This window comes from Saccoglossus kowalevskii, chromosome 10, assembly GCF_978046115.1.
Source record: "Saccoglossus kowalevskii chromosome 10, keSacKowa6.1, whole genome shotgun sequence".
Taxonomy (NCBI): domain Eukaryota; kingdom Metazoa; phylum Hemichordata; class Enteropneusta; family Harrimaniidae; genus Saccoglossus; species Saccoglossus kowalevskii.
In genome coordinates, this window is record NC_140650.1 from 22,407,592 (window position 1) to 22,433,399 (window position 25,808).

Here is a 25,808-nt window from a genome sequence, read left to right on the forward strand (position 1 = left end):
CAGAATTCTGGGAATATGATGATTGTACATTCATATACAAATACAAAATAAACAGAAAAATTCAGCCCAATATTATTGTGATACATTTTTATTTACAGTAGTGAATACAAGCGCATGTGATTTCTAGTTGCAAAACAACTCTTGGATAATGAAAAAAAATATATGGTTTTCAGTGCCTGTCTGATTAACACAGTAAGTGAAATATATACACTATTATTTACACTCATATTTGAGAATGAAAAATAGATTTAGAGGTGCATCACAATTACTTGCAATGCATGCTGGGAGAAAATGCACATTTCAAATTTTGTTTCAAAAAATAATTCAGCGCACTGTGGATTATATCCTGAACCAAAAGGGATTGAGCATATGTACCATGTATTCCTGTCTACCCAATAATGTCTTGTCGGTGCCATATTTCAATAAAATTGATCAATGAATGAATTCTATAAATAAGAGACAAAATTCTGTTTTTTCGAAGGCAGGTGGACAAGTTAATTCTGGTAGAGGTGGTTAATATGGACGGTGTTAATGTAAGATGGAATGTTATATAAATTAGAACATTTATAAATGATCACTAGCCCTGAATTTTATGATTTATAATAGATTGATACCCTTATGCCCAGGTTTCCCAGCATATTCTGTTCAAATTACATCCATGTTCAAATTACATCCATAAAATGAAATGATGGTGATTTCTTTTTTAAATTAGAGACAGAAAGTCATTGTAACTCATTTTTTGAAAACTGAAAAAGCCTTTAGAATCTCTCTGTAGCAATTTCTTAGTGGTATCAATCTTGGGAAGATTTACTTAGAATATGAAAATGGAAGACATGCAATGCCCAGATTCAGGCACATTGTCATTTACTTGGTCACTGAATAGTGCCCTCAACCAACACATAGAAATCTCTCTTGTTTTTACTGTGCACTTATTGCGGTGAGAAAAGATGCATATTTTTTACATGTGCATAGATACAAGATTGTGGTATTACTATATCACAAAAAATGATTTTTAAGAAAAACACTAAAATACATAAAAAATAAAAATATACATTTAAAAATAAAATTAAATTGACGTATATATAAATATATATTACATAAACAAAGGCTAAACACTTATTTATTTTGTTTAAATTGGAAATGGATGCTCAATATAGGTCTAAAAATTTTTAATTGATATTGTAAATTTTTAAACCCTTTCAAAAAATTAAACAAGATATTAAGTATTTATCTAAGTATTTAGAAAACTGTACAGCAACTAATCTAAAAAAACATACATACTTTAAATAACTAGAAAATATTTGTAAATAAAAACTTGCACTTGAAACACTTGAATATATGTCTAATTTGAATAATAGTAAATAAACAAGTATACACCAGATCCCTTCAATCAAACAGGTTAGTGCAATTCTGTCATTTAAAAGCTTGTGGTTCAAATTTGTTTTTTTATTAAGTATGATGATACCTAAGTACTTACGGTACATACTTAAGGTAGTGGGACTATTATTTGCATACTTGTTTTCATCTTCTAATTGGGACCAAACAACTACAAATAGACCCAGGAAAGTATATATTTTTGGAATCGCCAGACTTCAAGCTTTTCAAAGGTGTGTTTGCCATGCTCTTATCTGCATTCTATGGTGCGTTACTTAAACAAAAAAGCAACGCATTTTGAAAAGTAGTGTCCTGAATTTTAATTTCTGTTTTAGTCGCATTGACCCCAACTCAAACCACAACACACTGGTTACTAATCCATGAAATAGTTTGTCTGGACACATTCAAGTTCCTCTCACTGTCACCTTAAAGCTGTGAAAATTTGGTGTTAATCCGACGACAATAAGTATACGTTATTTTTTGTTAAAGACCTTGTATTTTGAAAAACATAAACTTCTGGAAAACGTCGATGAAGTCACAGCAAAGATTTTCAAGCTTGTTTATCTGCACAAGCGATTTGTTTTCCCATCAAGGTCTGTTTTAACATGTATAGGGGCATCCAAATGTGTAAGGCTATTGGAAACCAAAAATCAAAGAAAGCTTAGAAAGAACTCCCGTGTGCTGAGAGTATTGGAGACACATTAAAAATTAATTCAAAATTACTTGAACTTGAGATATTGATGGAAATGCAGAAAACTAATTATGCAAATAAGGTAACTAATATGAACACATTTAAGTGTAAAACTAATAAGGTCTGCGCAATGTAAAAGTAATAAGATCTGCGTAATGTAATATCTATGTACCAAGTTTCATTGAAATGTGATTAGAACCAAAAAATTATTAATTATTGTGCTAATTAAGAGAATTAATATGAACAGATTTTAACCCAAAATTAATCAGGCTGTCTATTGTCCTAGAGCATTTATGTACCAAGTTTTATTCAAATGTGATGATCAATACTTGAGATATCAGTATTAATTAATTAATTAATTATGTTAATTAGGTGATTAAGAAGCATAAATATTTACCAAAACTAATATGGTGTATAGTCCTACACATGTAGGTTCATTGAAATGTGATGAGCACTCTTTAAAAGTTTCATTAAAATTCAATGAGTGGTTCTTAGGACAAATTAACTAATTAAGCAAATTAGTAGTTAATATGCACAATAATTTATCCTAAAATTAATCAAGTCTCTGCATAGTCCTAGAAGATCTATGTCACAAGTCTTATTGAAATGTGATGATTAGTACTTGAGATATCAGGTGAAGGGCTGAAAATTAACTAATTATGCTAATAAGGTGATTAATATGCACAAATATTTCTCCAAAAACTAATTAGGTCTCTGCACAGTCCTCAAGTAACTATGTACCATGTTTCATTGAAATGTGTTCATTACTACTTGAAATATCAATAGCTGAAAATTAATTAATTATGCAAATTAGGTAATTAATATGTACTGATATTACACTAAAAACTATCTGTGCAGTCTCATATGACATCTATGTACCAAGTTTTATTGAAATGTTATGATTAGTACTTGAGATATCAGTGGAAAAGCCGAAAATTGATTAATCATTATGCAAATTAGGTAATTAATATAAACAGATTTTTACCCAAAACTAATGAAATCTGCGCATTAGATCAGAGCATCCATGTGCCAAGTTTCATCAAAATCCAATGAGTGGTTCTTCAAATATCAGTGGAACAGTCATGGAACAGCTTAAAATCAGTTAATTATCATGCAAATTAGGTATTTAATATTCATAGATTTTTACCAAAAACAAATCAAATCTGCGCATTAGTTCAGAGCATCCATGTGCCAAGTTTCATCAAAATCCAATGAGTGGTTCTTCATATATCAGTGGAACAGTCATGGAACAGCTAAAAATCAGCTAATTATCATGCAAATTAGGTAATTAATATTCATAGATTTTTACCAAAACCTAATCAACTCTGCGCATTATCCCAGAGCATCTATGTACCAAGTTTCACCAAAATCTGATTAGTGGTTCTTGAGATAACGGTGGAACAAAAAAAGTGACATACATACATACATACATACAGACATACGGACATACAGACATACAGACAGGGTAACTGCAAAGACTCCCTTTTGTGCTTCGCACACGGGAGTCAAAAAATAAAGGAATGGGATAGCTATAGTTCGATAAAACACTAAAATCAATGATTTTTTTTCAGTGGCTGTGTGACCTAGTGTCTGACACATTCATATGCAAATAACTAATCTGGGAAATAAACAGGGGCAAAGACAAACCACTCAAATGTTTGGAAACACTCATTGTGTGTCAGATAGCTACTGATAACACATCCTAACATTGCTTTGTCTTGAGTTAATCTTTGAAACTTATAGGCACACAAATTAAACCTGTGTTGTTGATTTTAGAAAACACTACTGAAGCTGCCTTGCTTCCCTTCAGAAAATCTACATTTTAACTAACTTACATGACATTCTAGGCTACGTTGACTTTATCAGATGAAAGTTTATAGTGCATTTCATCAATTAATAAATAAATGTGAAAATCGTAATTTTCAATACAAATAATAGTCTCGCTGATGAGATTAACAAGTGAAAATGAAGAAAATTAAAAAGCACTACAAAAATTTTATCATCAACAAATATATGGAAGAGAGCACTTAAAGGGGGAGGGTCTTCATGCCGTGCATGCATTAGATACGAGTCTCATATGAACAAAGAGGGCGACTTTAACTATTGGGGAGAGACGTTACTTTGACTTAAGTAATTTCTTTAGTGATTTGGAAGATATCGAAGGAGTCACCAACAGTACTTACTAAGAGTGCGCGTCCCACCCAGGTCAAAACTCGTGATCATGATTTACATTAGAAGAGTGCATTGGATTGCAGGAAAACCAATGTTTGTCAACACAAATGTCACATATGCGCAGCAAAATGACTACCAACCTTCAAGCAAAACTTGCATCCATGAAACAAAAAAATTGTCTTCATAGCTTAAACCCTACTTTGATAAAAAAAACAAATTTGGTCAAAATACATATATTATAAGTTTTTTCTTCAGAGTTTCATATAGCCCGTCACAAGGAATAAATCGGTATAATTTCAGGATAGTCCTTAATAGTAAACCTCCCCAGCCCTAAAGCCCCTTTTCACATTTAATGTTCCACAATATTGTTATAATTTGTGGTTACGGACTTTTAATTACTGAAGTTGCAGTCAGATCATGATCTTCACTGTCCTGCCAGCTTGAATCTCTGACTGGGAATTTATTTGGGTCAGTGTGTTTGTCATGTAATTCACGTATTTTCTTTTGTTCCACTTCATCATCTTTCTGTAACAAAAACAAACATGACAAATAAAATTACGGGTCACTGGTATCAAAGTGGTTGTCGCATCAGGCTCATGATCGGTAGACCCAAGTTCAAATCCTACCTTAGGTTGAACATCAAAAAGGGTCTACCCTGGGTGAGTGTGCCACAGACTCAATGTGTGTCAGCGCTAGCACTTGCAATTTGAACATACAAAAAAAAAGTCAGGAGACAACAGTGACATTCAATGTCCGAAACTGTCGCCTGGCACAAAAACATTTATAAAAAAAACATGACAAATAAAACACTGTTTTATTAGATCCTAGATCATTGGGTGTTTACTGGTAACTTCAGTAAAATTAGTGTATGGTCAGGGTGTACTTATTCTGTGACAACAACACTGAACAGATCAAATCAAACTAGGACATGTATATAGATAGGTGCATGATAAAGGTCAATTAACAGCTTTTACATATTTTTGTAATGTTATTAGTGGAAACTCAAAACTCTGCAAAATATTAATAAATGCATATTATATGAGTGCCTGTCAACACTCTACCTGTGACAATTTCATCAGGTTGTACATGCATTCCATATTCTTGCTTGCCAATAATTCAAAGCTGACGCCCTAATACTGTATTGTCAGAATGATGTAAGAAATTTGATGTTTTTACAGTTTAAAGCTCACAGAAACATTCAACACACACTGCGTGTGTATGTCATGTAGAGGGTATGGCACATACTAGGACAACAATTTTTTAATACAAGTACCCCGGGTAGGCCATTTTCCGTTCTCTGTGAGATTCCGTATTATGCGTGAAAACAAACGTAAAAAGAGAACAAACAAAGGTCATGTAGTGGCGATAAACATCGCGTGGGATTTGACAAACGCAAAAGTATTTTGGGATATTTCCATCTTTAATAATGTGCTGTCCACATTTGATGATGGTCAATTTTGATGAAGTAAGGGTATCTAAATGCAATATTCCTCTGTCGAAGATCAGCCTCTCGACTTTGAGCTATGCATCTTTCATGCAATACGCAAGATCTCACAGTTGAATGGAAAATCACCTATTGTATCCACAGCGCACATCTCTCAAAGTTGAGAAGAATATTTGGAGAGAGAGAAGATAGTTGTGAGAGGGAGATAGACCGCTGATATTTGGTGGGCAACAAAGACTCCAGTGGTTAATAAGAACGGAGAAACATTTAACATTCCGTAATCTTACCGTGTGATGCCACCTCATGAGTATGGCTCTTTCACCTTCCTTGCTCGTTGGTTGAGAATACTGCATTTGCATCTTGATTCTCTTGCCAGGTGACACTGCTTGCTCAATCACCAGAACTATCCTGGCCCACTGTAAGTGCAAAGATACACAAATATTAACAAAGATTGAGACTAACAATTTTAAATTTTGAATCAAAACAATAAAAATCTGAACGTTTGTTCAACAAATTTTCACCTAGAAGTAACTGACAAAAAACACTAGAAATGCAAAACCATTATCAATCATACTTTTACACTAAATGGCAGCAAGTACTAGTACTTGAATACAAATGCATGAGACTTGAGAATATTTGTGATTTGTTTTACAAATTGCAACATCTGCATAAAACAATTGAATAACTGACTGACTTTAACTGGGCATGTTTATCTATGTACAAGCTTGTTTGAGGTTGTCATCTTTCTCTAGTTTAAGTTATTCGTAACAGTTTTCCAGTTGTTAGAAAAATAAATGGATCTTATCCATGACTGAATATCACTCAATATATCACAGGATGCTGCACAGGATGCTGCACAGGATGCTGGGAAAAACAGTTTATATGTTTCAAGTATAGGATGCGTTTCTTAGTCGAGTGAGGGCTAATAAAATTTGATAAAAATTGATATTTTGGGGTTTATTAATTTTGTCAAGTAAAATTCAATATTCAATATGTCAAGTAATATTAGTGTTCCACTAATAAGTGAAGTCAGACAACATAAGTTCTGAATAATGAAATATTCCCCCCCCCCAAAAAAAAACAACACTAAAAACTATGTAAACAATTTTTGCAAGTTCATTTTCAATTCTGTGCAAAACAATGTGCAATTTTTACTGTAGAAAATTAAATATTTTGATGCCAGAAGTTCAAAAGTTATGCGCCCATTGCCAAATCAAACAGACTTGCACAGAGTATGTAATGATCCATTAATAAACAAACTTACCTGTCGTAACCATTCTTTTCTAGTTTCGGCGACTGTTGTGTATGTATTTCCCATCATAGCGATCAACATATTAATAAGTAGTAATGTTACCAACACCATATAAAGAACAAACAAGAACTGTGCAAAAAATAAAAAAATGTAAAGTTAATCAAACATTCCATAAATTTCCTTGTATGGTAAAGGCAACACATTCCAGTATGATGTAAGTATTGATGAAAAATCAGTACATGTGGTAAATATTTAATATATCTCATATTTTTATGATGTATGCAATGGAAAATATTACTAAGGCCATTTTAACTCAAATCTGCATAAAAAATGACCTGTTGTATACAGAGTTTGGACTACAACCAGACAATTGGAGCACTAACGAGCAAATAACTCGCCTGTTTATTTCTTAATTGGAAAACAGTACCAACATGGCGGGGAAAACACAATGAGAGAACAGAGCATGCATGGAATAATGTAAAACGAACACGAGAGAGCGTTAACATGATCATAAATACAATAAACACACATAGTGGCGCAAGGACCCATTACCAGTATGTTTATTGGATGTACCAAATTTGAATGAAATATGTCCATGCATGACTGAGATCCAGTTCCCAAATGGCAGAAATGCTTGATTTTGATGAATTGTTAGCACTAAAATGACCACTATTCGGCCATCTTGAATTGGATCATGGAGCAAATGTTTATATTCATGATCAGATGTGTGATTTACATGACAAGTTTGAATATGATCAGTCAAATCATGTCAGAGATATGATCATGGAACAGCATTTCTTAAAACAAAATGATCGCCAGTCAGATTCAATTTGATCTGAAAAAAATTATGTGAATTAAGGACCTATTATGTTCAATCCATGACAGAGATCTAGTTCCAAATTGATAGAAATGCTTGATTTTAATGATTTGGATCATAAAAAAAATGTATGTGCATAAGTATAACATGATACATGTGTGAAGTCTGAATGAAATCGGCCAGGGTACGACAGGTACAGGTACGAATGGAAACAAGGTGAAAATTACTGGAACAAATCACTGAAAAATAACTTAAAATGTGCAAAATTTCGAACCACGATGCAAAAATAGTGATACTTTAATATATACATACCTTTCCCATATTAGGATGCCTTGTGTCATCAAATGACTCGTAGATATCTGCGAACTCTCCAAGAGACATAATAAACATCCCCAATATGGAATTGGCAGGATCAGTGAATAGACTGTTTGGTGTTCCAATAAATACAAGGTACATAGCTGTCAGATACAAAATAAAATTTATTTAATTAATTAATTATAAAAAAACAGTACACCATCAAATAAACAGGAGTAGTAATCTGTCAGGCCAACCTGAGTCATTGGACTAACCCCCAAAATATATTATAGACAAAAATGACTAGTTACGGTGTTATGTGTGTCAGAACATGACTGATTTATTTATTATCTGGAATATCTAACATCCCATCATGCAACATGATTTTTGAATTCAGTACACACAATATATAAAAAGTATGAACTATTTCATGTTAGAAGTTCACTTGGACACTGTGGCAATATACGTCGTCATATAGTACATTTAGGAGGTAGAGAGTATTAAAAAACAATTCTATGAAGAATCAAATTTTGATTAATAAAGCCACAAAGACAACATTCTAATCATCAACCTAAATATTCTCTTGGAATCGGGTGGACTTGATACTCATATGAGCTGTTAATTTTTCAAATTAATCAAGAATTATTGGAATTATTAGTTATATATTATGCACAGAAAGGTAAATGAGCATGCAAAAGCTGTCAGTCAGTCAATCCATCAAAGAACTATGTCATGGCTGTCATTCTGTGGGTTGTGTTTATTATCACCTAATGTAATTTAGATGATTACCGATAATGAACAAGACCTGGACTACGCACTAGTGTATTTATTAACCTTTTCACCACCAGACTTTCTCACCCAAACTTTTCTGTACTTGTTTCTTATATTTTTCAATATTTATGGAAATGAATTCTAATTTTGGAACCAGCATTCAATTAAGTCAATTTTCACTCAACAAATTTGTCTATTTTTGTCCCAATCTTCTGAAGGACAGTATAAACAGGACTATTTTGTGAATTTGTGATAAAAAGAGGGAACTGGTGGTGAAAATGTTAATATAATAGCTACCTAGAAGCTTTAACTGCATCTATGACTATATATCACACATGTGCCACACAGTTGAGAGCAGTGTGAAATGCACGTTACCCGGTAGTCACACCTACCTTGAGAGAATCCAATCAGAAAGACGACGTAAATTGCGGTGAATTTCAGAAGATCACCTTTTATCATTTTGTAGATCATAACGACAAAAGGCCCAACCAATTTAAACGGTCTGCGCGATGGAAAAAAAGAACATGGTATGAGTCATCAACACTAGATACTAGGTAGATCATTTTGTATATATTTTTGTGACACCTTAAAGTGTAACTGAATTGGGACAATTGACTTTTTTTGTGTGCAAAATTTATTTATAAAAACATTATGAAAAAAAATCAAGTGAAAAATGTACATAAATTAAGTAAACGATCAATAATAATGTTCTGGATAAGGACACGCCCACGTTCAGTTTCTTGGTCGACTCAGAGCGAGGCTCCAACTAGAGTACCTAATTAGCATACAAGGGTACTTTGTGACGTCACGGGGGGAACTTGTCATCGTCTCACAATGGCCGCTATACGTATGCAGTGCTCGGAAAGCGACAGGGAATCTATGTTATCGTCTGACGAGAGTTATGAAATCGAAGAGTATGATGACAATGAGAGATGTCACGATTTTGTTTTAGAGTGCCAGGGACAAATTGGCCCATACAGGTTTGAACCTGCAAGAAAAGTACGCGATGTGGGTGATCGTGTACCTTCCCAAAATGACCGTGACACAGAGTTTGAACATCGTGACCGGCTTGGTTTCCAGTTTCTGTCTTTTGTTCATCCAAATTCTAAACACATATCAGTGTGCAATTTTCAGTTTCTTGATCTTCTGAAGAAATCATGTACAGACACAAAGTACGTGAACGGTGAATGCGTCTAGTGCTTACATTTTCTAATCGCCATTTTGTGTTTTGTTGTTGTTGTTCCACGATTGATCTAGTTATTTCGACTCTGGCATAATAACATGAATACATTCTAAACTTTTCAAGCAAATTAATATTCATATTCTACATGGAAAATATTATTCTTCTGGTTATTTACACAGTTATTCCCGAAACCCAAATAATTCATAACGAATCCAGATGGTGGATCAACAAATGATTCGGGCGTAAAATGGACACTGCAAATAACGGTATATGGAGAAGGTCCATCCCAATGTTTCCTGGTGTTCTTGATGGCTTTGGTCCACTGATGTCATAAATTCGAATCTTTTGGGAACCCATAAAGACTTACGCGATCGCCGTGTGTGTTACTACACCCGCCAACAACACAGCGTTTCCCCATGAAAACGATCGTGGTAACTCGTTGTATATGATGGTAACTCGTAAGAATTCTCGATCTTGGTAACTCGTTGTATATGTTTACGAAACGCGTGTGTATGGAAAATGATAAACAATCCTGTCTGCTAGCTAGCTCATGCTTTATGCTCCCGTTGGTGGCGCCATTTCGGTTACACTCGTAATGCCGAAAAAACTTGAAGGTGATGGGAGAGGGGGGCGTGGCGCGATTTCGGAATATCATTGACTGTTTACCCAATTTATATACCCTTTTTACTTGATTTTTTTTCATAATGTTGTTTATAAATAAATTTTGCACACAAAAAAAGTCAATTGTCCCAATTCAGTTACACTTTAAGACTCAACAAGTTTATTAGAATGATGTTGTCCCATATCACCATTATTTTTAGTGAAGTATTTTTCATTCAAGAATCTGAATGAGGGACTATCATGTTTTTGGAAATACCTACTAATTTTAAGTATACTGGTGTGAAAATATTTGTTTAGTTTCTGAATGCTATGCTATGCATTATCCTTCAGTTAATTACAACAATGTCTTTTGGGAGGTATGTACGGTACCCCCTATGCAGCAAATGAGACCAGTTTTGAGACTAACAGATGAAGATGCCATTTTAGACAGTATTTGAGACTGATTTAGAGACTCTTTGATGCCACAAAAACCAGAAAAGAGACAGTTTTTGAGACCATCATTAGAGACCGTCAATTCGTCAATGTTTTCAAGCTGAACGCATTGGATGTTTGGGGTTTTCTAAAAGGTCGTGTTCAAACTTAAGTTATTACATTCGAATTAGGTATCCGCCAATAACAGTTCGATGACAGTTGTTTGCTTTATATTTTAATGGTGGAGTTTCTTGGACACTGAAACAAAGCCTTTGTTTATTGCGAGAGGCGTCAGAGGATTGTCCAATCAGACTGTGCGAATTGACGGTTCCTACAGCTGGTCTGAAACATGATCTCATTTCTGGTTTTCGTGGCATACGAGAGTCTCAATCAGTCTTAAATACAGTCTCAAATGGCATCTTCATCTGTTAGAGAGTCTCAAAACTGGTCTCATTTGCCGTTTAGAGGGTACTGTACATACCTCCTTTTGGGTTGTGTACCACCAATCATAAATAATCCAAATTCTTAAGACAAGCTGCTTCATATCTCGTCTATGGATCTACTATCATATTCTCACATGTGAATCATTATGCTATTTGTAACTATCACAAAGGCTTATCACATTTCATAAACATATGTAATAAACCTGAATTTAATTCATCCAGCAAAGGTAAACTTCTTCTACATGAGTCATATACTGTAGTGTACTTTATTGTCGCTTGGAATTAATTTTCGCTATTTTCGCTGAGGGGATGATTCCGTGAAAATAAAATCCAGCGAATATACTTTTTTTCCTATATTTCACATTAAACTCATCAAAAATTAGTGAAAATAAATTCCATACGAAACGCCCAAAAAGCCCTTTCAGTGAAAATTAATTCAACCGAAAATAAAGTATTCCACAGTATCTGTAATTTCTTAAATTTGGACCAAATAAATCCACAGGTACATTTTCTGAGAAGAGACAAATGTTGACTATTGTGTTTCAATAACTATGAAGCAATTGTTCCTTGGTTACATCAATTCAGTTTTAGTCAAATCAATTGTAATCAATTGTATGCTCGGAGAAATCATGTTTAAGGGAAGAAATGGGTAATACAATGTATTTGAATAATTAAAATGTAAATTAAATTACCTGAGGAAGAATAAGAAGTATGGACATGTTGTGAGCATGGCAAGAATAAACATGGTGTCTTCGTAGATTGGTACGCACCAAATACGACCCGGTATCGAGAGAAACAGGAAGAATAATGACACCAAAAATATAGTTTTGGCGGGAGCACTCCTCTGTTCATAGGACAAAAAATAATACACAGAAACTGGAACTGATTATGATGGATTTTGTTATTGAACAGTGAAGGATATATATGCATGAATCATGTATGAGAGTTATTATTTATTCTATATATTCAACACTATTCCTCCAACTAGTGAAGCAGGTTGTCATCAGACAGCTATATTGGTCAGACTGATGATTTGGTGTCCCCAATAGACCATTTTCCATTCACTGCGAGAATCACGCGTTATGCATGACATCGAACGTAAAAACAAGACAAACAAAGGTCATAGCATCGTAGTGGCGTCAAACATCGCGTGGGATTCGACAAACGCAAAGATATTTTGGGGGGCATTGCCATGCTTAATAATGTGATGTACACATTTGATGATAGATAATTTTGATTAAGTCAGGGTATTCGAAAGCAATATTCCTCTGTCGAAGATTGGCCGGTCGATGTGAGCTACGAAATAAAGAAATTCGAGTTCAGAATCAAATCGTTCAATTTTTGCGGCAGACGTTCGACACTTGTCTTTCATGCATCTCGCGAGATCTCACAGTTGTACGGAAAATCACCTATTATGCCAATCACAGAGAACAAACTCGCAATCTCCCTGAAACTTGCTAGACCTGACATATGCTACCCATTCTGTCAAATAACATACACTATAGATGAAAAACATGAATTTAATGAGACTGTTTTTTGATATGGTATGCTGAGGACCAAACTAGAATATGATTTAATGTAATTTAACTAAAAACATTTTTGCCACACATTGTATATACCGTAAAATTAGAAGCTGCATCCCTAATAAAAGCCACACTCATTATTTTTGAACAATTGAGACCCAACAATTTACAAAACACTACTATGCATATGCAGTGATTATTATTGTAAGTATCGAAAATATTAACATACATGCGTATTTGAGAAATTCAATCCTTTGAATACTTAGTGTGTGCTACAAGAATAATGTTGCTAGATTATGATACTGTGGAATACTTTATTTTCGCTGGAATTAATTTTCGCTGTAAAGGCTTTTTGGGCGTTTTGTATGGAATTTATTTTCACTGATTTTTGATGAGTTTAATATGAAATATAGGAAAAAAAGTATACTCGCTGGATTTTATCTTCACGGAATCATCCCTTCAGCGAAAATAGCAAAAATAAATTCCAAGCGAAAATAAAGTGTTCTACAGTATATCATAATCAATCCACTGTATTTGTCAAAATATAGTGTCAGAAATCAATATTAGAAATATAAATTTATAATACTTTCCTAGATGGTTAACATACAAAGCACAAGAGTATATCATACTTACTAAAGTCCAAAGAAAGTTTCTCATTCCCTGGTAATAAATTTCTTTCAAGAAATAGATGATAAAAGTCAGAGCACCAATCAAAGATAATACTTCAAAAACAAGACGTGCCTGGAATGAAAAATAATACATACCGGTAAATATTATTCAGGTGTTTGTATTTGACCATGTATGCCTTGATGACTCCGAAAAATTGTACGAAATTATTGATATACTGGCGTAAAACAAATAAACATGAAAATCATAGTCAGTGTGTATTAGATATGATGGATTAACTTTTGTTTTACTATACCGGTAAATAAGTGAAAATGGGAGTTTTGTGATGTGTACACATGAAATCTTCTCAAATGGGATGAAATTGCATTGGGACAAACTATATGGACTAAAACAGCTTTAAAATGAAACAGGTGGGATGAAACATACTCAGGAATGAAACAACATTGAAACGAAATAACAGTGAACTCTACATCAACACCAAATAAATGTCTTCTATGTGTATCAAAGCATTAAATAGTCACTGTAAAATACTTTATTCTCCCTTGGAATTAATTTTCGCTATTTTCGCTGAAGGAGTGATTCAGTGAAAATAAAATCCAGTGAATACACCTTTTTTCCTATATTTTACATTCAACTCAACAAAAATCAGTGAAAATAAATTCCATATGAAACACCCAAAGGTCTTTTCAGCGAAAATTAATTCCAGCTAAAATAAATTATTTTACAGTATTCAACATACTATGTTCATTGTTCCATTGATATTTTGTAGATAACAATCGTCGTAGATTGTCTGATTAACCATTTCATAATTTCCATTTACTGTGGTGTTCACTTCAATGATCGTAGGGTTAAGATCCTATAATAAAAGAAACATACAAGCAAATAAATGTATGGCTGAAAACAAAAATTTAAGCCAATGGTAAATGTTTCTGTGTTAACCCCTTGAACACCGCTGTTTTCCCACTAAAAAGTTGGGGCAACATATTTTTTTACAATTTCATTGCTTTTTTCAGACGAAATGGATATAATTTCCCATTAGTTGGAGGTCTTGATCATAATTTTTGAAAACAAATTATGTGGGTTTTATTTTGAATGGTGCAAAGATCTCTCTCCCTTAATCTACAAAATGCTAGAATAATTATCATCAATTTTTATATAGCAAGCAATGAGACAAACAGTTTAAATTTATGAGCTTTGTTCTAAAAACTTCAACGGAATTAGATTGTTAATCATTTTAAAGCATTTCTCACACTGAATATTCTACAAATTTATCACGGAGCTAAATGAATTGGTATTCAAATAAGAAAAATAATGTAGTATTAGCTACTGGGGCAAAAACTACATCACACCATATACAGGCATGAGGGACACTACATCACACCATATGTAGGCATGAGGGACACTACATCACACCATATACAGGCATGAGGGACACTACATCACACCATATATAGGCATGAGGTACACTACATCACACCATATACAGGCATGAGGGACACTACATCACACCATATGTAGGCATGAGGGACACTACATCACACCATATATAGGCATAAGGGACACTACATCACACCATATATAGGCATGAGGGACACTACATCACACCATATATAGGCATGAGTAACCCTACATCACACCATATATAGGCATGAGTAACCCTACATCACACCATATATAGGCATGAGGGACACTACATCACACCATATATAGGCATGAGGGACACTACATCACCCCTCCTAGACTGGCAAAGTTGGTAATTCTTTTTTGTTTTACAAAAAAAATATAATTAATTGTCAATTTAGCTTTTTTAACATAATTGCGAAAACTAGCGTGACTGCGAAAGAAATCTTGACTGGCCGTATCTTCAGGCGACCCCTTGCATTGAAGTGAAAACTGGAGCGGAATCATTCCAGTGATTATGCTAATTAAAAGTTGTTGACTTAGCATTGACAACGAATCAGAGTGCAGCTATATATACGTCATATCTTATCTATGTTAATGTGCATGACCTTGTGATTTTGAAAGACTACTTATATACATTGGACATTTAAAGTATCGCCTTCGCACTTAAAAAGTATCCATCTCTGCGATCAAATCGAATCAACCTTTAAAAGCTACCTGGTCATGTTGGTCCAGTCGGGATTTCTTTAGCAGTCAGGTTAGTTTTCGTGATCATGCTGAAAGGACTAAAAGCAATTAATTATTTCTTTTTGTAAAACAAAAAAGAAGTCCTGACTTTGCCAGTCTACATCACACCATACCATGATCTTACTTACCGCTCCAGGCCTGAGGTAAAAAGCTATGGTAACCAGCAGAAGATAGAGGAGAAAAAAGGCTGCTCTTCGTAAGAAGCGATATCTAGCATATGATTTCCACTTCTCACGTAATATATACACAATCAAACCATCCATCATATCCAAATGCTCCATTCCCTCCTGCAAAAAAAAACAAAAAAAACACACACTCTACATTACATGTATGGTAGAATTTAACAATTTCCAGGAGCCTGAATTCGAAAAAAATGTAATCTATCGATTTTTTCCAATTAGAAGTGCGTATAAAAACATATATGTGATAAAGTTGACTTTGGTTTGGCAGCGTACCAGTCTTTTGTTCTGTAAACAAAGAAAGTTTTTTTTTCTTTAGCAACATACTCTCATGGTAGAATAAATATAGTACCAGGTATGCATAGCAAATAACAAGTACTGCTAGCAAAATACCAAGAGTAAGAAATCACATTATAGACTAGTGAGAACAAACTGTCAGTCTCACAGTAGCCTAGATAACCTCTTCTCAACAATCATCTGGACTCAACTGCTAAGATTTTATCTCTATGGTCAGTTGGGAACCATGATAATTGATTGGTTGATAAATATAGAACACTTCTAATCTGAATATGCTAATTTTTCAAACAATGGATGACCACGACTTGATTGGTTGATAAATATAGAACACTTTTAATCTGAATATGCTAATTTTTCAAACAATGGATGACCATGACTTGATTGGTTGATAAATATAGAACACTTCTAATTTGAATATGCTAATTTTTTTCAAACAATGGATGGCAGTTGTATGTTGCTCTCACATGCTGTATTAGCTGATACCGGTAGTTACCACAGCAATGAAAGTGAAAGACTACTCCATTCGTTGTAATGTTATGATAAATTTACATGCTTAATGAGCAGAAAGTATGGATGATAGTAGAGATATAACATCACCAGTAGGAAGTGAGTAACCAGGTTATTCTAATGGAGATTCATTGAAAAAACTTTCTTACCTGATTAACAACTAAATGTAGAATGGATTTCTCATTAATATTGCCAATTTTATCAATACTATCCAGACCACTCAATCCATACGCTGCACATGTGACGTTGCCATATATCCAGTACACCTGCCTTTCCAGTTCCAGAGCATGATCAAACATCTCCTTTCTTCCCAGTTTAGCAGCAAGATTTAATGCAGTCAACTCTTGACTGTTCAAGAGAGATGTATCAGCCCCCATAGAAAATGCAAGGTCGTACATATTCTATATCACAAAAAAAAAAAAAAATGTATCACTCAGAACATATGAAAACTAAGAGAATAAAATTAGATATCAGGGGCAATGAATTGTTTTTTTGTTTTTGTATTTTTGGCAAAAATTTTATTTCAGTATCATGTGTTTTGTGGTCGATAATATACAATTGATATGCCTCAATGTGAGGTGTATGTGTTAACATTTAATGTACCACACCCAGTTAATCCAATGGGCACCAAAGTCAACTTTTGCCGTCTATGTATAGTACCAAGGCAATGGGACTTTCTGTTTTAAACAAGAAGTCGAAAATATCACTTTTTACCAAAAATGATAAAAATATTAAGCGAAATTAGAGAATTGAAGATATCATCATGATATGAACAAATCTGAGAGAGGTCCACATGTAGTACCTATATATGTAATATCAAAGCAATTGGACTTTTGGTTTTTAACAAGGAGTTGAAAATATCCACAAAATAAACCTGCACCTTTTTTAAATTGCTTTAAAAAATTAAAAAATAAATATTTTTAAATTGATCAAAATCTGTAGCTGATGTAGAATGATTTCTAAAATTGATGACGAAATTATGGAAAAATTCATACAAATTTACAAAATGTTGAACCAAAATTTTGGTGGTCAAAGGTTAATAAGTTACATGTAATTTGCATATTACAAACCTTCTTGTTGTGTATGACCATCATATGAAGCACAGTGTTCCCATTATTGTCTTTTCTTTTTGGGTCAGCTCCAGCTTCTCTTAGTATCTTAAATATTTCTTCTTGCTCCAGACATGCAGCAAAGGATAGTGGATACTCACCCCAATAGATTAATCTGAGCAGAATCATGATATAATGAAGTTAAAATAAACTTAGTGATTATTATTATTTTTATTATTGTTCAATAATCTGGTTTGCATGGTTACAGTGACAGTGTTCATATTAATTTTGAAAAAATATTGATTTTCAAAAAAAGTTACTTATTATATCTATTTGATTAAAAAGTATATGTATTAAAAAAAATGTTGCCAAATTTGTGTTTTTTTTTAGTTTTTTCTCCACAAACATTATGTGTATACTTCCATGTACCAATGAGAATTAAACTGTACGTGTCTGTCTTAGAATTATCAACACCAAAGTACGATCTGTTGGAATTTCGGCGTGAAGAGGCATGAATTTGGAAAAAAAAAATCACCAGTAGCAAATTTAGAAAGGTAAACCCAAGATGAAATGAAATATTTACCACCTTTCACGGTCATTGTCGAAGAGTGGTGGTGGGTGCTTAGTTAAGCATGGACATTAAGTCGAACGAGTATGCTATATACCCGGAGGGGTCACTCAATATTAAGACTCAGGTCTGACGACACTTGACCAGTATATTTACCTTTCAGTCGTGTATTTAACACCATGAAACATTTGTCAAAAATAACGGGATTTTAATTAGTGAATGGTTCGTTTCGCTAATTATAGACAATTTTTTTATGAAGATTTATACACGACTGAACAGTAAAAATACTGCTCAAGTTTCGTTCGATAGTTGTGATTATTGTACCTGTAAGACCCTTGTTTCGCCGCGTGATTGCAGATTTCTGATTATCTTTAATTAGCGAAACGAACCGTTTACTAAATTAAAATCCCGTTGTTTTCGGCAAATGTTTTAGGGTGTTAAATACACGACTGAAAAGTAAATATATTTAATAGAATTGTGGAAAGATATCTTATTGATGTCATGGATTATAGAAGAGATTATGTAGAATAGATTTATTTTCTGTATTTACTTTAATTCAAAGGTTTCATTTTTTTTGTATTTTCATTAAGTTTTAAAAAGTTTCATTTTTGTACTTTCTTTTAAGTTTTAAATTTTCTGTTTCCCTTTTCATTTATATAGTATGTGCTTTTTCCAATAATTTTTATTGCAGCTCCTAATTACTAATTAGTGAACCCCTGATGTAAAAGGGTAGCAACAAATAAATAAATAAAAATACTGGTCAAGTTTCGTCTCCGGCGTTGGTTTATTGCTTAAATATTATTTTCAGCAAATATTTTTTAAATATTGTGCATATAATACCTATTTTCACTGAATACAGTTAAATTTTTATTATGTGTGTTATCCCGTTTTGTTTCATTTCTTCGATTACAATAAGCCTCCGTATGCTCGTGTTGGAAGTAGCGGGAAAGTCCCGGTGGGAAAGTTTGGGCAGATGTTTGCGGCCTGGTCGGGGCTATGGGTATATGGGAGTGGTTGCTGCAAGAGGGGGACTACAGCGGGCCTATTGCAGACATTAGCATTTTAAAGGGGGCCTATTTGCTTCCGGCGCGGGCCCGCTTTAGAAGGTGAAAAACACACCGCTTCCCCGCTAAATTTGGAACGCACATGGGGTAGTAACAGCATATAGAGTGACTACCCCAGGGCTATATATCCCCCCCCCCCACACACACACACACAAATATTTTAAAATTAGTCTGGACACTGTTAATGATGTTTCTCTTGTCACTAAATTATCATAACATGTTTATACGACTCACCAGCAAGTATTCAAAATATATTATTCAGTACTCTGTATAACTTCACTGCTAGAAATTTTATCGATTTGAATGTTTAAAATGGCCCTAACAGTTCACAAAAGTGGCTGTGATTTCCGTATTCGGTCTGTTAATATCGCAACATAATTATGTAAATTACAGTGGTTTCTATGGTCAAAATAAGTAATATTACTAATTAAGACTGGTTTATATGCACGTCCAATAGACCAAATACAAATATTTTGCTGCTGAAAAATTATGTGACTTACGGTATACTGACTCATAAAAGTTGCAAAATTGTTAGTTGACATTTCTATGGATATTTTTTGACTCTTTTGTGTGTGAGTGAAGCACAGAGTAGGAGTTCTTTGTGGTTACCCTGTCTATACGTATGTATGTATGTGTATCTCTTCCACTGATATTTCCATAGATAATATGCAGATCAAACTAAATCTAATAATTCATGCATTTTAATGACCTAATTTGAATAACAATTAGAACCATTTAACATAATTCAATGAAACCAAGCAAGCTCAAAAATAAAACAAAGATTAGTTTTTGGTGGAATACGTAAATTTACATATTTAATTTGCATAATTTAAATTAATTTTAAGCATTTCCATAGCTTATATCAAAAACCATTCAATATATGTCAATGAAATTTGTTGCATAAGTACTCTGGGATAACTATCAGATCTTATTGGTTTCGAGTGGAAAGTAATATTAATTATATTATAAGCATAATATTTCCATTAATATATAATCAGATTGCTTTCACAAAGTTCATCTTTGATAGGCTTATCTTAAATTTTTATTAATTTTAAATATTTTCTATATCTATTTCATTTATCTAATTTTTTCATTCAACTGTAAAATACTTTATTTTCGCTTGGAATTAATTTTCACTATCTTCGCTGAAGGCATGATTCAATGAAAATAAAATCCAGCAAATATACTCTTTTTCCTATATTTTACCTTCAACATGTCAAAAATCAGTGAAAATAAATTCCATACAAAACACTTAAAAATAATCTTTTCAAGGAAAATTAATTTCAGTATTTCATTACAAGTTATGCCTCAAGCACACAAAAATACTTTCGAAGATTTGATTATATTTACCCTTCATAGTTCGTTGATACATCAACGTCTACCCATTCATGCTCAGCGGTGTCTCTGCGAGAATCTTTCTGGTCCTCTGGAGTGAAGAAATTTCCACAGCATCTCTCATGTACAAAATCATTGAGGTGGTTTTCATCAACATGGCCTAGTAAAAATTTTACCATTTCAGGATCCTCATTAACTATAGCCATGTGTAGCGGAGACTCACCTGTAACGATAAAAGAACTAAACTTCATGAAAGCCGTTGTGACTCTGTGCTCAAAGAACCCTTCATTATTCAATTTCTCTAACACTCAAATACTATAAAATGACTAATTTACATTGGGTTTAAATTTCGTTGATTTACCATTTCAGGCATAATCAGTGGGTTTAAAATTCACGGTTTTATCATTTAGATAATGTGTTCTATGCTAAATTTTACATATTTACTGGGTTTTAATTTAGCGCATTTTCCAGTCAGCGAAATAGGCAAAATTAAAACCCAGTGAATAATTAACCCCTTTACAGTATCAGTTTTTTGTGAAATAAGTGTGAATTAAAGTATTTACATTAGTTAAGGTTGTTTACATAGTTGTTTCAAAATTGTACATATTTTTTAATTTGGTTATAACTAATTAACATTTCAGAATTTTATCCAATAAAACATATAATTATTTCAAAGAAAAAAAAACATTCCATGAAATACAATTTTTTTAATTTGGTCATAACTAATTAACATTTCGGAATAACATTTTTTTTGACATTTCCTGTTATTCACAGTCCAGTCAATGGCTCGTTCATTCATTTATTTATTTACTTGTTTATCTATCTATTTATTTACCCTGGCTTTGTTCTTATTGTTTGCTTATTTATCATACAAATAGGTGCCTGAAATGAAATAATATTATTATAATGGCACAATAAAACTGTAAATCATTTTATTTTTGCAAGAGGCAAATTTCCAAGGGAAAAATGTGAAATTTTGTGATAATTTTGTTGGTATCGATTGACAGTGACTGCACGGAAAGTATTAATATGTTAAAATAGATTGTGGCTGTAACAAAAAATGATAACAAGACCACAGTGGGAATAAAATGACACATGATGATGTCAATTCTAGCGTACAAAGCCGCAATTAACACGCATGTCCACTCACCGTAGTACTCCTCTCCTATGTAAATATCATAGACTAACTTAGGAAATTCATTAACCAATCGCTGGGCTAGTTCATTGTGGATTTTAGAACCTTGGAGCAGACACAGGTGAAGAATGGTTTCCCCAACAGTGCCCCGTTTGTCAATATGCCAACATGCCAATCTTCTTCCACTATCTGTAATCAATAAATCAATATTTAAATTAATGAATCGATATTTAAATCAATGAATCAAATATTTAAATCAGTGAATCAAATATTTAAATCAATGAATCAATATTTAAATCAATGAATCAAATTTTTTTTAAATATGATACATATGAAGAAGGGCCTCATATTTGAAATATTTAAAAAAATATTTTAGGCACATTATATATACTTTTATAGATAACAATCAATTAGGATAACAAATGACGAAAGCCAACTGCAAGGTTGTATGTAGCACTCGCAGTGAATATAGACACAATTAAATTATACGGTGATAACACCTGTTCAAATACACTGTTCTGATTGGCTAAAACAATTGTCACATGATGAACATTATGCCACAGTTATGAAATCAGTATGTGTGTAAACGACACTTGAACTGGGGTAAACAAGAAGTAACAAAATATATTTTTGGCATATAATTAATATAACGTAATAAACTACTGTGCAGAAACTCTCCACATGAACTCTGATTGGATAACACGTACTTGAACCACACTCAAGCACAACATTTGTACAATGTGTACATAACTGTGTTGTACTACGTTGGCAAATCAAGGTTTGAATTGCTTCGGTTTAAACAACGATTGCTGACTATCAGAATCACCAACTACACTGCTAACGAGTTGAAATTATAGCTTTGTATTACCTACAACATAGAACCATGAAATACGGTGTTTACAGGGTTCTCAGCATCAGATATTATCACAACCATTATGGTTTTTTGTCTGTTTTACATTACGGCCATTTTCAAGCAATTTAATAATAGCGCATATCACTCAATTAAAATAGTAATACTCGTGGGCACTCATCGGATTTCTTCACCTTTTTTTAGTGATTCTAGATGCAGTATAAATGAACAATAAGGCCAGAAAATAAGAATTCCCTGTTTCTCGTTTCATGGAAATTTTAAAATGAGGCGGTGAGGCGATTTTTTTTTAATACTGAGCTAAAATGGTGGGAAGTTGAGACAAGTGCGAGTACAAGAGCATTTTGCAATGCTTTAGAAGGAAACAAAAATGTTCGAGGTGCATAGTTCAAAATGTTGCGCGCGGAAACAAGACATTTTTTTTCTCAGCCTAAATCTTCAGGAGTCTTTTATAAATTTAAGCATTCTAGAGATTTTACGGCCCTTGTATAAAAACAGACACCACAGTCTAGTAAAATACAAACTTAGACCTGCTCAACAAACCAGAAAAATTACACAAAATCGTTTTGACCTATATGTTTTTAGTGTTTTATTCTAATGATTCAAAGTCTCAGTCAGGGTGTCAGTAATGGATTTATTTACTTAACGATTTACTAATCTCACACCTGAAAATAAATTCATAAAAATAATGTCAAATAATAACTTAGCAATTCCTCTGGCACAATATCTGAAATACAGCTTTGCTATTAGACAGCAGCACCTACTTAGTCATTAACTTTTTTTTTTTTAAACCTATTCATTGGGTTTTTGTTTTTATATTCAGTTTATAGTTTTTTGTTGGTGTTTCATTTTATTTTATTATATATTTCCGTTACTAACTTCAATTTAGTCTGTTTCTGGTTGTCTTTAAACTATTAGCCATTGTAATTTGATTAATTTTTATCTGTAATTTTTGTTGTTGTTGTAACCTTTAACCTTCTTTAGTAGGTTATGAGTTAATAAATTGTTTGATCACGTGACTAATTGAGGGTTGCGCCTGATGTCATATTGATTTTTATTTAGCGTATTGAGGTCTGGACTTTCATAAAATATATACATGTAGGTTGAAATGGTTCAGAACGACTCTTCTACTGAGAATTATAATTAATATGTATTTTACTTCCGGGAAAACTCTACTATACATTCTTAAGCGGTCATAGCTAACGAAAGCTTACGTCAATCGGTCATTGCCATGTAATAAAATAGTAAATAAGAAAAATAGTTATCATATTGACACCCCGCATCCCGCCCATTGGTAGATTGAACGGTAACTACCGGTAGATCATAAACGTACCGCCATTGTGATCAACGAGTGTCAACATTGACACCGAATTTGAGATCTGTCCACGGCGACGCTTCTTCTTTTTCACCTTATTCGTCTGACGTTCTTTGTTTCTTCTTGTAACAAGCTGGCTTATCGGAATGTATTCGCCGTCCCCGTCGTTGTACAAATACTTTGGCACTTCGCGTTTAATGGCTTCGTCCAATTTCGAGTAGTCGTCGGATCGTCTAGCTTCTCTCATCAAGTCAACCAAGGAACCACCTCCTTTCAAATTTACAAGATCGTACAGTTTCGCTGACGTTTCGTCTGTCTGAGTGTCCACGCCGCCACCAACCGCCGTAGCGGCTTCTGCTGCGTCTTCCTTTGACATAACTGTACTGTATTGTACTGTAAATTAGAAATAATAAAGGTCTTCGTGAAGCAATCGCTGAATAAAGAATTCGACTTTCACTTCACCCTGTGGGCGGACATATTTAATTTATGCAAAAAAATAGTCACGGTATCCAAGAGACATTATAATAATATACACCGCTGAATGAAAATACTAGAGTCTTGTACGTGCACGTACATATTATCGCAACAATCAAAGAAAGCAATTTACAAACAGTCGTGCTGCAACTGTACTACCCGCATTTTATCTCAGTAAGCATTTTCAAAACACATATTACTAATAAAGGGCGGTGGTCGTCGTGCAGGGCGTGTACCAATTTCATGTAAACAAACAATGTATTTTACACGCGTTGAGTACGTCGCTATGAGTCCCATATCGAGCAGGACACGGTTCTCTTTAATTGTTGTTTTGTAACTCACACACTGTACTTACGGTCTTCAAAATGCATCAATCAGTCAAACCAAAGTTATACTTAGTTTTTGAAATATTTTGTAAATAGAATTGTTGCTGCCGTGTATTTTGTCGTGGAAGATGTAGTAGCTCTTTTGACCACGATGCGCATTTGGTTCTGGCCAGTGTAAATAGCTTTTGCATTCTATTCAGAATTATGCAGTGTGTGCCCTTTTCAGTGCCGTGTTACATTTTTCTCATTTTTATTTATTTATTTATTTATTTATTTATTTATTTATTTATTTATTTATTTATTTATTTATTTATTTATTTATTTATTTATTTATTTATTTATTTATTTATTTATTTATTTATTTATTTATTTATTTATTTATTTATTTATTTATTTATTTATTTATTTATATATATATTTATTTATATATATATTTATTTATTTATTGGTAGCAATCATTACTACCAAAGACCCCAGATTTAAGTTGAATAGTATATCAATCTGAGATACTAGTTTGAGCTTTTTATTTTTTTTAAAATATGATTTCAATCATTTATTTGTCATACACCGGGTACATTATTTGATTTTATTATTTATTTACTGGCAGTTTTATAAAAGTTTTGGTGATCGTTAAAGCCGATAGCGTGGCGATACTTAAAGTACTACAAAATAATAGGTACGCAATCGCCCGAATCGCACGGTTTGTTGGTGCCGACTTATTGCCAACCCGAAACCCAGTACTGGGGGGTTGGTACCCCATATTATTGTGCATTCCTCAGGACTGTTTTCCCAACAGAAAAAAGTAAAATAACCAGACATCCCGTTTTGAGGCCTTGTCACTTATTTCAGTGGGTACCTAGTATTTCTGTCTGTTTGTTCGGACTGTTTTTCCAACTAAACAAAACATGACATGATTTCGT

The 25,808-nt window shown here is 33.3% G+C and overlaps 1 protein-coding gene across 1 annotated transcript; it reads right to left on the reverse strand.

Annotated features, from left to right (window-relative positions):
- Positions 1-72: 72 nt before the first annotated feature.
- LOC102801003 (transient receptor potential cation channel subfamily V member 6-like) lies at positions 73-24,564 on the reverse strand. The gene is made up of 14 exons (XM_085504374.1): positions 24,107-24,564; positions 21,921-22,094; positions 20,786-20,993; positions 17,825-17,978; positions 16,904-17,155; positions 15,900-16,058; positions 14,363-14,479; positions 13,630-13,737; positions 12,166-12,317; positions 9,208-9,317; positions 8,063-8,208; positions 6,946-7,062; positions 5,969-6,097; positions 73-4,762 (listed from the first exon to the last, which is right to left on the reverse strand). Exons 1-14 carry the CDS (start codon positions 24,462-24,464, stop codon positions 4,619-4,621), a joined length of 2,328 nt encoding a protein of 775 aa, XP_085360500.1. The 5' UTR covers positions 24,465-24,564; the 3' UTR covers positions 73-4,618.
- Positions 24,565-25,808: the final 1,244 nt, after the last annotated feature.

What these genes read in the sequence shown, in the direction of transcription:
- LOC102801003 (XM_085504374.1), bottom strand. Translation starts at nt 24,464, where the DNA reads ATGTCAAAGGAAGACGCAGCAGAAGCCGCTACGGCGGTTGGTGGCGGC. An exon ending in CATAGGAGAGGAGTACTACG is followed by an intron (nt 20,994 to 21,920) that starts GTGAGTGGACAT and finishes TTATCGTTACAG; the next exon opens with GTGAGTCTCCGCTACACATG. An exon ending in GTATCAACGAACTATGAAGG is followed by an intron (nt 17,979 to 20,785) that starts GTAAATATAATC and finishes GATTCTGCTCAG; the next exon opens with ATTAATCTATTGGGGTGAGT.